This window comes from Achroia grisella, unplaced genomic scaffold (genome assembly GCF_030625045.1).
Source record: "Achroia grisella isolate CSIRO2021 unplaced genomic scaffold, CSIRO_AGI_Agris_v1 utg567, whole genome shotgun sequence".
NCBI lineage: Eukaryota > Metazoa > Arthropoda > Insecta > Lepidoptera > Pyralidae > Achroia > Achroia grisella.
Genome location: NW_026712947.1, coordinates 248,695 through 263,660, shown reverse-complemented (window position 1 = coordinate 263,660; position 14,966 = coordinate 248,695). Strand labels below are relative to the sequence as shown.

Here is a 14,966-nt window from a genome sequence, read left to right as displayed (position 1 = left end):
AAATTGTGCCAAGCCACAAAGAGAAAAAAGTCACATGATTACGCTGTCACTGTCAAGTTCGTTCGAAGCTGTTATTGTAATTTGTAATGTCATTGTCACATTGACTTATGATTTGTTTACGTTCGTTCATTTACCATTAAAATTTTTCTAATAAATAAATAAAATAATAATAATTTTTGTAATTGTATTTTAATCATTCAAGTATCAAAGTATAATATATACTTTTATGTAGTCCAGTAGAAGTATGAAGAGATTTAATATAAGAGATATACCGGAATTTTCCAAAAAAGAGCGAATTGTGGTTGTGGGTGTAATTGGAAAATCTCCATATCGGTACCCTAATAAAACGACCCCACTTTTGCCTTCAGTTAAATATGATGAGGTATATTTTTACTTTTATTAATATATTTATATATATAACCTTATCGAAATAATTTTAACATTTATGTTAAGTACATTAAAAGTTGCAAAAAAATAGCTTATTGAACTGTAGGTTCTGTTAAGGTGGGATATAATGTAAGAATGATATATACTTGAAATTGTAATTATATGGAAAGTAATAAAGCTTAAAAAATATTCTATGATAAACAACCCTTTGCTAAATAAATCTATCTTATAAAAAAGAAATTACAAGTACATAAATTATTATTTGCTGAAAAGGAGTTTTAGCACACAGTCATTAATGTATAATAAATTTAATGTATTTGTAAATTTTTTTGATCTTGTTTTTAATACATGGAGTAAAACAAAAACTAGAGTCATAAAATTAGATTGTAAGTTAAATATGAACATCATATCTATTTTAAATTGCAGAATGGTATTGAATGTCATTGGGATGAACAAAGTGGTGTGCTATATCTACATGCCATCACATATCTTGACACACAACGGCTCGCTGCCTTGACAGAAACTCTCGACGAAAACTCTAAGACCACAGAGAAAGATGCAGATGCTGCACACTGGCTGGTAGCTTCGGGGGAACTTGCTGCGGATTCCTGCAAAGATATAGCTTTGCTGTTCCATCTTTGTCACATTGTGGTGCTCTCTTCACCAACTTCAGTGTTTGATCTTGGTTACTTGCAGTTGTTTAAAGCTATTGATGCATATAGGTAAGAAGTTGAATTAATTAATTGTTTAATGTTGCTTTAATTAGTATGGGCATGTCCAATGACTATGTGAGGCAATTTTTGACAATTGTCAACACTGTCAGATATAAATGATTGAATAAATTAGTTTGCAAAAAAAGGCAAGGAGAGTGTATATTTAAAATGACTTATTTGTAAAAATTTTGGAAAAAGTAAAATTATGTAGATATGTAAAAATTTTATGCAATTTTTTTAGTTTTGTGAGAAACCTTTACCCTTTAAAATTTTATACTGTGGCCCGCCAAGGCACGCTACGCTTCTGGAGTGAGGGGTACCTCACAATCACACTCATAGGCAACTTTTAAAAATAAAAATTATGTTTGATAAACTCAATAGAACCACTTTTGAATAGTTCTATTTTTTACCACTCATTAAGGACACTAACTTTCACAGACTATACCTGATAATGATAAATAATTAATATTTGTAATTGGGCTTACTTAGTATTGCACAATCCCAAATGAACACAATTATTTGGGAAGAAACATTGACACAATATTTTAATTTAATGATTTCGGAATGTGTAATATATTATATGTAATACATAAAATAACTGGTTTTATGCATGTTGAATATGATCAGTAAATCATTATATAACTTCAACAAATCCATCACGAAAATTTGATTTGCATTAATATTCTGTTATTTTTATTTATAGAAATGAATTATCTGAACATGCAGCTACGTCTCTCGTTGACAACCACCTTGGGGGTGCTTGGGAAACCCACGGGCGCTCGTGTTGTCCGCGCTTGTTGTTTCACTTCCGGCGAGCTCCAACGCCGCTGCGAGGTGCCCCAGCAGCACTCAAGAGGTTGGAGCATGCTGTAGAGGACCAATTGTACTTTATATTGCGAAAAGCGAGGATCATTACTAATGTTTGGTAAGTTTGATTATCTCCAATATGATTATGAAACGTACTTAAACCTGTTATTTTTCATTATTGTGTTTACTATCAGTAAAAACAGTTGGGATTGTATGGAAACTACATTAATAAAGATACTGATAAATAATAATAAATATAACTATATTTTTTAATTTTAATTAAACTGCTTAATGATGAATGAGCTGAACTTTCTTGGTTACTAAATGTAAACTGATTTTGGGAAATAATAAGAGATATATGACTAGAGGAAACTTGTCTGCCTTGTATCAGCTTTTTATTGTTAACATTCGTCCCAATTTTCTTCCGGTAAAACTGTAAAATTCAACGGCCAGCATTAGAATAGTTAAATAAAGTATATAACAAGGGTTATCGGCTGATTTTGAAACGTTCTAGCGCAAAATCGCTTTTTGCAATACCTAAAAACGAAGAGTTCGTGTACATGAATGCGGATGAGAGTGCGGCCGGTGCGCGCGATGTGAGCACATTACTGCGCGGCTTGCTGCAGCGCTGCGGAGCGCACGTGGCCGCACCAGTACGAACGAACGCGCAGCGGCCAACCTTCAAGCAGTTCCTGCAGGCGCACATAGACCTCGCCTTCGCGGAGGGCTTCGACGATAACGTCGGAAAATATGCAATGAGCACATCGTTTTTTGAGGTAAATTTAAACTATGATGACAGAAACTGTGGTGAAAGTAAACATACACAGTAGGGTTGGAAGTTGTGTATTAACGTACTCAGGCATGATCTATTTTCCTACGTGCTGAATTGCAATTACTATATGACAAATAATGTGAAACATATTTTTTTTATAGGGTCGCAAGTAAAGTATTATAATTTAGTGTGTAAACAACTAATGCAGTTGATTAATACTCTATTTACTTTAACTCAAAATCTACTACCGCACTTATTAAAATGACTACGAATTCATTCTATATAGAACAACCGCCGTTCATTCGTATCTATATATATGCCCCTTGTATTATTTACTTATTGTATTTATTAAATCTTATATATAAAATTCTCGATCAAGACGTTTTGGGAGTATGGTAACTAACATTGTGAAATGTTAGTTACCATACTCCTCTCAAAAGGGCTTGATCGATTTTTATGAAATGTGCATAACTGAGAATCGGCTACTATCTAATTTTCATACCCCTAAGTGGTAAGGGATATCCACACCTAAATATATATTTTTTATTTTTTCGACATAATATTTTATTTTCATTTTATTACTATTTAGGATTGAAAAATACATACAACCATAAACCTTCTAGCATGAACCCCTTTTTAATAGCGAATTTAATTTATATGGCAAATGAACGTTTGCGGGGTCAGCTAGTAAAATATATAATATAATATGGATGTCGATGTGTACACAATTTTATTAACATAATTTACATTATACAGTATGCATATGTATGACACACATAATATTCGAGGAAACTTTATACATCTCTTATATACTGGTGGTGAAAAAATAATCTATACATAAATTAAAACAGTAACAGCACTCTGTTTCATTTCCAATATGTAACAGACATTGGAATTGAAACAGAGTGCTGTCGTATATGTACATGCTGTTGTATATTGTATATGTACATTGTATATTGGAAGAAAATTGGGCATTATTAGAGCTACTAAACCCAAATTAACACTTTTTACATTATTTTCTGTTGCATGAATGGAAAGGAAAGATGTGTACGAAAGAGAGAGAGAGAGAGCAAGTGGGGACAAACAAAATGATGTTCAGAACATAGAACAATTGAATCGAGATACATAAATACATGGAAGATTACAGAATAATCTGTAGATTCTATTCTACCACAGGAATATATCTTGTTTAAGAAACAAGGCTATGCTAAAATGTTGCAGCTCCCGAGTGCGTCATCATGGCGGAAGGCTGCACAAATACTAGCGCCGCTGTATGCAGGCGAGGCGGAGCCCGAGCGCGAGTCTTCAGGCTTCGACACGGGGCCCGGAGCGCTGTATGACGCTCTAGCCACCGACGTTAGGTTTTCTCAGGCTCGTTGTGCTAAGGTATGTAATATTATATACACATATATATGTAATGTACATACGGTCGTGCACTTTTAATTGTTCATAATATAATGGTGAATCTGTCCGCTCTAATGGTATACGTTGGTAGGGCGTAGCTACCAGTAGATTATGAGCATTAGGTCAGGTCAGTTAGCAGTATCATTTCAGCTATTAGGTAGGTATGTAGGTAGGTGACCTTTATTTACTTCAACCAACACATTAGAGTTTGTCCCTCCATGTCTGGTAGGTAGTCTTAGACTGTGTACAGGGCCATTAATGGAAATCCTTTTTATTTCTGTCTTCTTATTATATTATTAAATTAATAAACTGGCTTTAAAAAAAAAGTAATTCAATTGAGTTTCTTGCCAGTTCTTCTCAATTGGATGTATATACGTACCGAACTGGACGGTAGGGAAAAAAAATTAAATTAGAATGTAAAAATATGACGTTCATAAGCGGCTAAAATGTCCTACATGAATAAATGATTTTTGAATTTGAATTTGAATTCTTTATGTGCCGTCTCCTAGCGGAGGTTGGCGATAATCCTGGCGATCTTAATTTTGTCCGCCGCTTTTCTGAACAAGGATCTGGTGCTAACCCCAAACCACTGCCTTAGATTCTTTAGCCAAATAAACATAATGCCTGGCCTTCGGCGGCTCTGGATTTTTCCTTGGATAATTAATTGTAATTTTATATTATGTTTGTGTAGGTGCTGCCTATAGCGCAGGCGTCATATACGGAAGGACTACCTGCGCACTATTCTAGTCAACACCACGCGCACAAGGTATATATAGTTTTTTTTTCTATGTGATCAGAAGTTCTAATAGGTCGAAATAGATCGTCCTAATAACGAAACGGGGTCTGCCCTGCATCATCTATAAGGCTGGCCATCGCCGCCAGAGTCGCTGTAGAATACTAACGTGACTTTACCACTCCGGCAATGTCGCTAACTAGTTTTAGTGAGGCTTTTTAGTGTATGGAATCCCATACAAACGAAGGGTTGGTGCCCCCTGCGCCGCGCCATGCCTGTCACGTGTCGTGTTTGTTGTGAGGCGGGCGCGGCGCTGTCGGTGCTGTCGCAGACGGCGGCCCCTGCGCCGCGCCATGCCTGTCACGTGTCGTGTTTGTTGTGAGGCGGGCGCGGCGCTGTCGGTGCTGTCGCAGACGGCGGCCCCTGCGCCGCGCCATGCCTGTCACGTGTCGTGTTTGTTGTGAGGCGGGCGCGGCGCTGTCATGCTGTCGCAGACGGCGGGTCTGCGCCGCGCCATGCCTGTCACGTGTCGTGTTTGTTGTGAGGCGGGCGCGGCGCTGTCGGTGCTGTCGCAGACGGCCGCCCCTGCGCCGCGCATGCCTGTCACGTGTCGTGTTTGTTGTGAGGCGGGCGCGGCGCTGTCGGTGCTGTCGCAGACGGCGGCCCCTGCGCCGCGCCATGCCTGTCACGTGTCGTGTTTGTTGTGAGGCGGGCGCGGCGCTGTCGGTGCTGTCGCAGACGGCGGCCCCTGCGCCGCGCCATGCCTGTCACGTGTCGTGTTTGTTGTGAGGCGGGCGCGGCGCTGTCGGTGCTGTCGCAGACGGCGGCCCCTGCGCCGCGCCATGCCTGTCACGTGTCGTGTTTGTTGTGAGGCGGGCGCGGCGCTGTCGGTGCTGTCGCAGACGGCGGCCCCTGCGCCGCGCCATGCCTGTCACGTGTCGTGTTTGTTGTGAGGCGGGCGCGGCGCTGTCGGTGCTGTCGCAGACGGCGGCCCCTGCGCCGCGCCATGCCTGTCACGTGTCGTGTTTGTTGTGAGGCGGGCGCGGCGCTGTCGGTGCTGTCGCAGACGGCGGCCCCTGCGCCGCGCCATGCCTGTCACGTGTCGTGTTTGTTGTGAGGCGGGCGCGGCGCTGTCGGTGCTGTCGCAGACGGCGGCCCCTGCGCCGCGCCATGCCTGTCACGTGTCGTGTTTGTTGTGAGGCGGGCGCGGCGCTGTCGGTGCTGTCGCAGACGGCGGCCCCTGCGCCGCGCCATGCCTGTCACGTGTCGTGTTTGTTGTGAGGCGGGCGCGGCGCTGTCGGTGCTGTCGCAGACGGCGGCCCCTGCGCCGCGCCATGCCTGTCACGTGTCGTGTTTGTTGTGAGGCGGGCGCGGCGCTGTCGGTGCTGTCGCAGACGGCGGCCCCTGCGCCGCGCCATGCCTGTCACGTGTCGTGTTTGTTGTGAGGCGGGCGCGGCGCTGTCGGTGCTGTCGCAGACGGCGGCCCCTGCGCCGCGCCATGCCTGTCACGTGTCGTGTTTGTTGTGAGGCGGGCGCGGCGCTGTCGGTGCTGTCGCAGACGGCGGCCCCTGCGCCGCGCCATGCCTGTCACGTGTCGTGTTTGTTGTGAGGCGGGCGCGGCGCTGTCGGTGCTGTCGCAGACGGCGGCCCCTGCGCCGCGCCATGCCTGTCACGTGTCGTGTTTGTTGTGAGGCGGGCGCGGCGCTGTCGGTGCTGTCGCAGACGGCGGCCCCTGCGCCGCGCCATGCCTGTCACGTGTCGTGTTTGTTGTGAGGCGGGCGCGGCGCTGTCGGTGCTGTCGCAGATGGCCCGTGGTCCGCTGGCGGCGGCTGCCCGCGCTCGCCTGTCGTCGTCGTGCGCCGCCACGTGGCGCGCCCGCAGCCTGTGCGAGGCGCCGTCGCTCACCCACCACCCCTGCGTGCTGCCCGAACAGTGAGCACACCACACACACTTATTTTTTATTATCAATGAGAACTATTTAGGATAATTGACCTCAGATATTGATGTTAATATGGATATTCCATTGGATTCCAACTAACACTCCGGGATTCGATTATTATAATTATATCCATCAATAAGTATAAAAAATGGTATACGTAAGCCCATAAGCGTACGTCGCTCGTGTTTGTATTACATTTTTTATACGTACCAAGCTAAACATACCAGATTTACTCCTTCTATTTCTATACCTTCTGTATCATCTAACTATAAGCAAAACAGATATATGTGGCGAGCAAGTAATAACTTCAATAGATTAAGGGTATTAGATATTGTTTTTCGATAGAAAATCTTTAGAGAAGGCCATAATGAGCAGGCAATTCTTTGTTTTATAAGTATCGTATTTAATGTTACTTATATGCATTTCCATTATTTAAAAATGTTTTGTTTTTTAATTTAGTAGATTGTTATTTTATGATATATGATTTTATGAGTGCTTATGACACATACACGCCTCACGTGTTAGTACTGTAATTTATTTTGTATTACGTCTCTATCCGTGAAAACCTGTAAGTGGCCGTTCTGATTTAATTATGTTTATAACTGTTTGTGAGTAGCCTTGGTTTTCCGAAAATATATAAATAAATAAATAATTTGATTGGTAGTAATACTATTTGTTCTGTTATTGTTACCGTGTCTGCAGCGACGGCAGCGTGGAGCACTCGTCGGGCGTGCGGTACGTGTCTGCGTGCAACTGCGGCCGCACCAAGTGCTCCCGGGACGACCCCTACACGGTGCGCCAGGCCAACCACGGCTTCTACCGGCTGGCCGCCGAGGACTGCGTCGGCTGCGACGCGCTGCAGTCCATTGAGTTCCCGGTCTTTCAACCTTCCACGCCTACTTACAAGTAAGAACACGGTCTTTTTTTCGCAACTAACCTAAAAATGTTAGTCTATAGGGTATCTTATTATTAAACTTTCGCGTTTAGTACACTTTTTTAATATAGTAGAACGGTAGTAGCTAAAGTACTGTTACAAAAATTTTTTTTTTATAATTCACAATAGAGTGGCGTTAGTGAAGTCAAGTCCAGAAGCGACAGCTGAGGGCGGAACGACATCACCGCCGGATGCTCCGGAACCGGACGGCGGCGAGCCGGACGTCCCGGACGGCTCGGACGGCTGGTCCGAACCGGACGCGCTCTCTCCAGGCGAAGCTCGCGACGAAGACGACGACGACCGGTCCTCGGCGTCAGAGAAATACGTGGTGCCAGTACGCGGAGATATCACATGTGGTGAGTATTTTTATCTCTTTATTTAGTTTATTAAATTTATTTTTATTTAAACTCTTTATTGCACTAGACAAAGACAACACACAAAATGATAGGTTACATAAACTGATACAAAAGGCGGTATTTCGCTAAGCAATCTCAGAGAAAGTAACATTAAGATAAGAAAAGGGTAGGTGTGCAACGAACATAAATATATACATAAATATACCTATTAATATATATACATACATATATTTAATAATGCACATATAATAACAATAATAATCATTTATTCAGCATAAAAAAAGAGTACAGAGTAAAAAAGAAAACTTAAAAACTAATAATTCGCTATGCTGAAAAGGCTTCCACTCAGCTGGTGCCGCAACATATCTTCAATAAATTATTTTTTTTTATTATCTCCAAATTTGGTAGAAAAGTGTTCGGTTGAAAAGCAGTGCCACACAGGACCATCCTGTACTGAACCGGGCCCTTTTACCGCCCTTAATTAAGTATCCTTTAAATGTATTTCTTTTATGTACTTTGACTGGTAGCAATAAATTATTCTTGACCCGAATGAGTGGTAGAATATAAAAAATGTGACTAGTCAAAAGTGCTTATATTAAGTTTATTTGTATAGAGGTTATTTCTATCTATCTCTATTCTTATTGTGCACAGAAAAATATATAAAAAAAACTATGTAAATATGCTGAACAAAAGGCGGTCTTATCGTTTAAAGCAATTCAAATTCAAAATATCTTTTTTCATGTGGGTATATTACAGACTTATGATACATATGTCAAATATACCGTCAGTTCCAAACTGACGGTATATTTTTTGACGCTTTCGAGATGTGAAGAACTAACAAGAAACTCAGTTCGTATTCTTTTTAAATATATGTTGTACATGTTTACAATAATACAGATTCATTTTTAATTTCAAATTTGGAAGAATAGAGTGACCACATCTCAATCTCTTACATACATATTGTTTGCGATAGCAAATAGCCTTTTACTTTATTTAAAAATTCAAATTTCGAACGTCAGGCACAGAACATCGATGATATTTTATATACAATTTTGCAGTCCTTCTCGAACATTCCGTGGCGTCATTATTAAAATCAACGTACAATACATTCAAAATATTCTTTTTATTTCAATTTAAAACAAATCAACCACTGCAATATTCCTCCAGCAAACACATATGTTTTTATACATATGCTGTTTCAGAATATAAAAAGAACGTACTGAATTTAATATTGTACAATTTTATTAATTAAATAGATATAGTTTAAATTTATTAATAATTACGTGAATTAGATGTTATTATTATTCTTTTATAATTATACAAAAATACAATACAATTATACAATTTTATAATTATACGTAAATTTATTCGTCCCCTCTTCTCTTCCGCTTGCTGTGCCCAACAGGGTCCATAATTGATCTACTTTTATATTATAACAAGCTGTGCCCGCGACTTCGCGTGAAATTAACGTTATTTTTCTAAAATAAAACTAGCCTATGTTACTCCTTATTACATCAGCTACCTGCCAATAAAAGTCCTGTCAAAATCGGTGACAGTCAGTCGTTTCAGAGAATAGCCGGAACAAACAGACAGACAGACAAAAATTGTAAAAATGTTATTTTGGTGTATGTACCATATTTATATCCATATGCATGTAGTAAAAAACGGTTATTTCAATATTACAAATAGACACTCCAAGTTCATTTATATGTAAAATTATGGAATGCATAGCTTTAATGAATATATCAATAACCAACCTCTCTCTTATTGCTACAGAAAAGACGATAACCCGTCAACCCTCGACCACGGAGTATCTGCCGGGTATGCTGCACACCGGTAGCCCGGCGGGCCTGCTGCCCGCGTTCTCCAGCTGGAGCCTGGTGTGCCTGGGGCCGTCCTCACTATACTCGCATAGCCAGGGTCTCCCCGAACATCTGCAACCTGGATTCCTTCCGCACACTAACTATTTACTGCCCTGGGACTGCGCTGTACGGTATGTAGCTTGCAGAAATGTTATTTATTGTTGTGCATAATTTTTTATTTAATGTGACTTGTTTATAAAATTCTCGTGTCTCAATGTTAGTTACCATACTCCTCCGAAAGGCCTGGACCGATTTTTATGAAATTTTATATGCATATTCAGTATGTCTGAGAATCGGATACTATTTATTTCTCATATCTTTAAGTGAAAAGTGCTGTTTGAAAAATAAAAACAAATGTTAGGGGTTAACATTTTATTATAACTGTATTTATCATAAACATATTATACATGTTTATGATAAATACAGTTATTAAAATCCCAAATTTGAATTTTAATAACTGTATTTATCATAAACATGCTCCACTATTATTTGAAAAAAAATACGAGCTGAGTTTCTTGTCAGTTCTTCTCATCTCGATATCATTCCGAACTGACGGTAGATTTGACATATCATAAGAGTCTGTAAAAGACCTACATGAATAAAGATATTTTGAATTTTGAATTTTTTTGAATTTTTTATATTTATTTTTCGGAGAATTTTTTTATTTATAATGTTGCATTTAAATTTTGTTTTTAAATTTAAAATTTATTTTTTAAAAGCGATTATTATTACATATTAGAAAACAAAGTCGCTGTCGCCGTCTGTACGTCCCTGTGTATGCTTAAATCTTTAAAACTACGCAACGGATTTTGAAGCGGTTTATTTTTAATAGATAGAATGATTCAAGATGAAGGTTTATAAGTATGATACACGTATACCCGTACGAATCCAGGGTGGGTAGCTAGTATATTTATATGGCAAAACTCTAGTCTAGTGTGGGTGTTCTCTTTAACGCAAATAAAAGTTTAACTACCTATCTATCTGTTGAATTTAACCCTCGAAAAACCTCAGTAGGTAGTGCAGTCCATAATCTAAGTATATTAATTGAAATGGTCGACAGTATGGAGCAGGCGAGCGCGTGGCGGACGGCGGCGGCTGGAGGCGGCCGCGGGCGCGGCAAGCCGGCCGGCCCCCACCACCTCACCGTCAAGATATTCATCGGCTTCGAGTACGAGTGCCCCCGCGGACACAGGTGCCCTATACACTCTAATTTACATACCCCATTTTACATCCTTCCAAATAGTTATCTGAAGTTCAAATAAAAGATTTTATCATTTCCGTCCACGTGATATTATAGGATACTTCAGGCCAAATTTCTTTAAGATCTGTTTAGGAATTGAATCTTAATTTTAGCGATCAAACGATCCAATACAAACGGTGATCAAAATTACGACGGTCTGAGGCGAGGTTCGAACCCCTAACGGTGTCCTTACATTAAAGTCGTATCCCTTCCGCCTTCAGTCGCTCCTAAGTTCTTCTGCCGGTTTGGTTACATATACCTTCTATTGCAACCCTTATTTTTTAAAAGCAATATTAATTTGTATTTTAAAACAATATAAATATTGCAATTACTAAGGTAGACTTTGTTTAAAGTAGCCATGTTGAGTAGAGTTGATGTGGTCGAAATATAGAGCGTAGTTGTGTAGGTTCATTGTGTGGTCAGAATGTAGAACGTATATGCTGCTACACCGACCACGGCTACATTACGCTATTAGGGAGCAAACCATTGTAGATTATATACGAAACAAAAACAAGAGTAACTTAACATTGAGGGTTAGGCAGCTGGGGTCACGACGCGAGTTTCAAGGCGTCTATGGCCCGGGTCCCCACTAACGTGCTGCCCACCTTCATGAAGAACTACTGCCCGAAGGGCGTGGTGTATCGGCGCTACCGTGACAGATTGCCGTCGTCGGTGTCGTGACCGCTCAGACAATATCAATGTATTAGTTTTAAAATATCCATTCATACGCATGTTAGTCTGTAGAGTACTTATAATATGGGCCTAGTTGCCAGGAATACATAAGTGTACGGCGCGTGCAGGTTCATGATGTCGTCGCCGGAGAGCGTGGTGAGCGGCGGCGGGGGGGCGGCGGGGGCGGCGGGGGCGGCGGGGGCGCGGCTGGCGGCGGCGGACATGCCGGTGCACGGCGCGTGCGTGTGCCGCGGCGCCGCCCCGCGCCCCGCGCAGCTCGCGCGGCTGCACGTCGTCACGCCCAAGGCGCCCGTGCACGTCACGCTGCACCCCAAGGTGACACGCTCCCCACCTGAACTGGAACCGCACCCGAACACACTGCCCGGGCGAGGAGCGTATGCTCGAAGTTCATACCCAGCGATAAATAAGGGCCTACAAATGTCCAGAACTGAAGTATCGCCAGTCGCCAAACACCGTCTGTTCCCACAATAGCAGAGCCTATGTTATGGGTAATACTTACAAAAACGTTGTAATGTTTTTGTAAGCACATACATAATATACATAAAAAGACCCAGACCGATATAAACAATCATATTCAATTCAATTTATTTACTGAATACATACTCATGAATACAAATGTTTGTACCGTGCGAGAAATCGAACCCGCGACCATCAGAAAAAAGGCTGTGTAATACACCACCAGATCACCGAGGACGAAAAAATAAAAAAATAAAACGTATGTTATATTAGTTTTTGTAATTGTACCCGATAGGTGCAACCGGTGGCGGGCGGGCCGATCTTCGTGCCGCAGCCCGAGGGCTCCCCGGCCATTAAGCTGTCAGGCTCCGCATACTGGGTGCTGCGGCTGCCGTACATGTACTGCGACGAGCGGGGCTGCCTGCCGCGCCCGCGCCCCCGCCCCCCGCACCCGCACGCCGCCCCGCACCGCTCCGGCATGCTCATAGCACCAGTCTTCGGCTTACAGGACTGATGACCCACCCAATGCCCTAATGATAAAATACAATCTCGATGAACGACGTTTATCCAGAAACTTTGCCAGGCACAATCTTAAGGAATCACGTTCCAGCAATGGTATTTCCAATACGATATTGAAACCTTCGAAAAAGGAGCTTCCACCCCCCCGGTATGCTCTTAACCCCAGTCTTCGGCTTACAGGACTGATGCACTCCTACCCAATGCACGGATAATCCTCACAATGATAAAATAATAATCAACGACGACGATGACTTTCTTGATGACGCACTGTTTCGGGAAAGGTCTAGAATATTCCATGATGAATTTGAATGTCACTCATTAATAATTGTCTATCTGGACTAAAAAGGCCTCGCCTAGCCTGCAACAGAAACAAATAAATAATATTGTACCTCACTGGATATACATTTCCTAATGTCCATAACAATAGTAACAGTAGTATGTCACTAATTATAGCTGGAAGGACTGATTGCAGATAAAAATTAAGAAAAAAAACATGTTCCAACGTTATAGACTATTTAGCTAATTATACTTTTTGACGGTTCCTTACAATATTGACGAAACTTGAGTTCAACAATGTACTATGAAAATTGCTGATAAATTGAAATTTTTCACTAGAGGCAGCGTGAGTTTTTTCAAGTTCAATATTAAAGTTTCTAATACTCGTCAACGCGCAGATGTCACCGATGGTGTTTCAGACGTCTACAGTAATCGTTTACCATCAGATGGACCGTATGATTGTTTGCCACCATCTTATATATAAAATTGTCTGACACGAGAATTTTATATGTAAGATGGTGGCAAACAACAAATGTTAGTTACCATACTCTGAAATGGCTTGACTGATTTTTATTAAATTTTATATGCATATTCAGTAGGTCTGAGAATTGGCTACTATCTATTTATCATATCACTAAGTGATAAGGGTTGTCCACTCCTAACATTATTTTTTGGGCAAAATTTTTATTTATATTTTTTTAGTATGTGTCATTAAAAAATACATACAACCATACATTCACCCTTCTATCACCAGCTCCTAATTTTGTTATTAATTTATTTGGCAAAACAAGGTTTGCCGGGACTAGCTGTAGCATAAAAAAATAACATCTCAGTTCTCGGGAATGGCTTCGCATGTGTATCACTGGTGTTACATGATAACGTAAAATCCGTAGTGATACAGGTATATGGTCAACAGTACGGGTTACCATCATGTAGACAGACAGATTTTTTGTTATTACATAAAAATTGGGCTACTTTGAAGCCGAAGAAACGGCTGCTCACGTAATCCTGGAGTACGTAGCAGTGGGCACACAACGTAATATATCCTCGGAACAGTGAGGTCGCTCCGCGAAGTCTGTGTAGACACCAGGACACCTGCGCTTTTGGGAGGAGCTTGGCTGGCTACTTGAATAGTCTCGGCTCTACACGTACAACGGCCCAGATGAGAGGTCGATTGCGAAAAATGGACGCAAAATTACATACTACATAAAAATTGTCAAGTGTTGCGTTCAATGAGGTGACAGTTGCAAAGGTTATATTGTTAGTTTCTATGTGTAGAACCATTTTGTACGTCTAAATACCATTTTATACGTTACTCCATTCTATAACTGTTTAAAAACTACATTATTACAGTGATATAAGATATAAATGTTAAAATATACAAAACTCTATATACGAACCTGGGCAGGCCACTAGTGTTATGACTTGTAAGATTGTTATACCTATTGTAAAGATATTTAATAAAAAGTAAAAAATATTTGCGTTTGTTTTATTATAATATCTTAACATCATATTTATATTTCATATGCATGTTAAATTAAGCTTAATTATATTACATACGCATTTTTTTTGTGTTGTTGTTTATATTGTATCTAAAAAGCACTGAATAAACATTTCTGACTTTCTCTTTCATATGTTCTCTGTCAACAATACAATTATCAAAAATTTTAACGAGCCAGTAAAGAAAATAAAGACTGCTGTCATTTTTCTTGAATACAATAATAGATTATAGTATAAACATACTATATATATATATATATTATTAAATAAAACTGAAAAATAATATGATCCAATTAACAAGTTTCAGACTGATGCATTATCAACATCCCAGTATACACACATTGTTATGATTACAAATTCTCATTATAATACAAA

The 14,966-nt window shown here is 40.7% G+C and overlaps 1 protein-coding gene across 1 annotated transcript; it reads left to right on the top strand.

The window, feature by feature from the left end:
• The first annotated feature begins 135 nt into the window (after positions 1-135).
• Positions 136-12,849, top strand: LOC131848612 (nonsense-mediated mRNA decay factor SMG8). The gene is made up of 13 exons (XM_059198531.1): positions 136-382; positions 814-1,109; positions 1,804-2,025; positions 2,422-2,683; positions 3,901-4,065; positions 4,775-4,849; positions 6,591-6,748; positions 7,458-7,661; positions 7,819-8,045; positions 9,822-10,038; positions 10,968-11,099; positions 11,948-12,155; positions 12,592-12,849. Exons 1-13 carry the CDS (start codon positions 245-247, stop codon positions 12,808-12,810), a joined length of 2,523 nt encoding a protein of 840 aa, XP_059054514.1. The 5' UTR covers positions 136-244; the 3' UTR covers positions 12,811-12,849.
• The last annotated feature ends 2,117 nt before the right edge of the window (positions 12,850-14,966 follow it).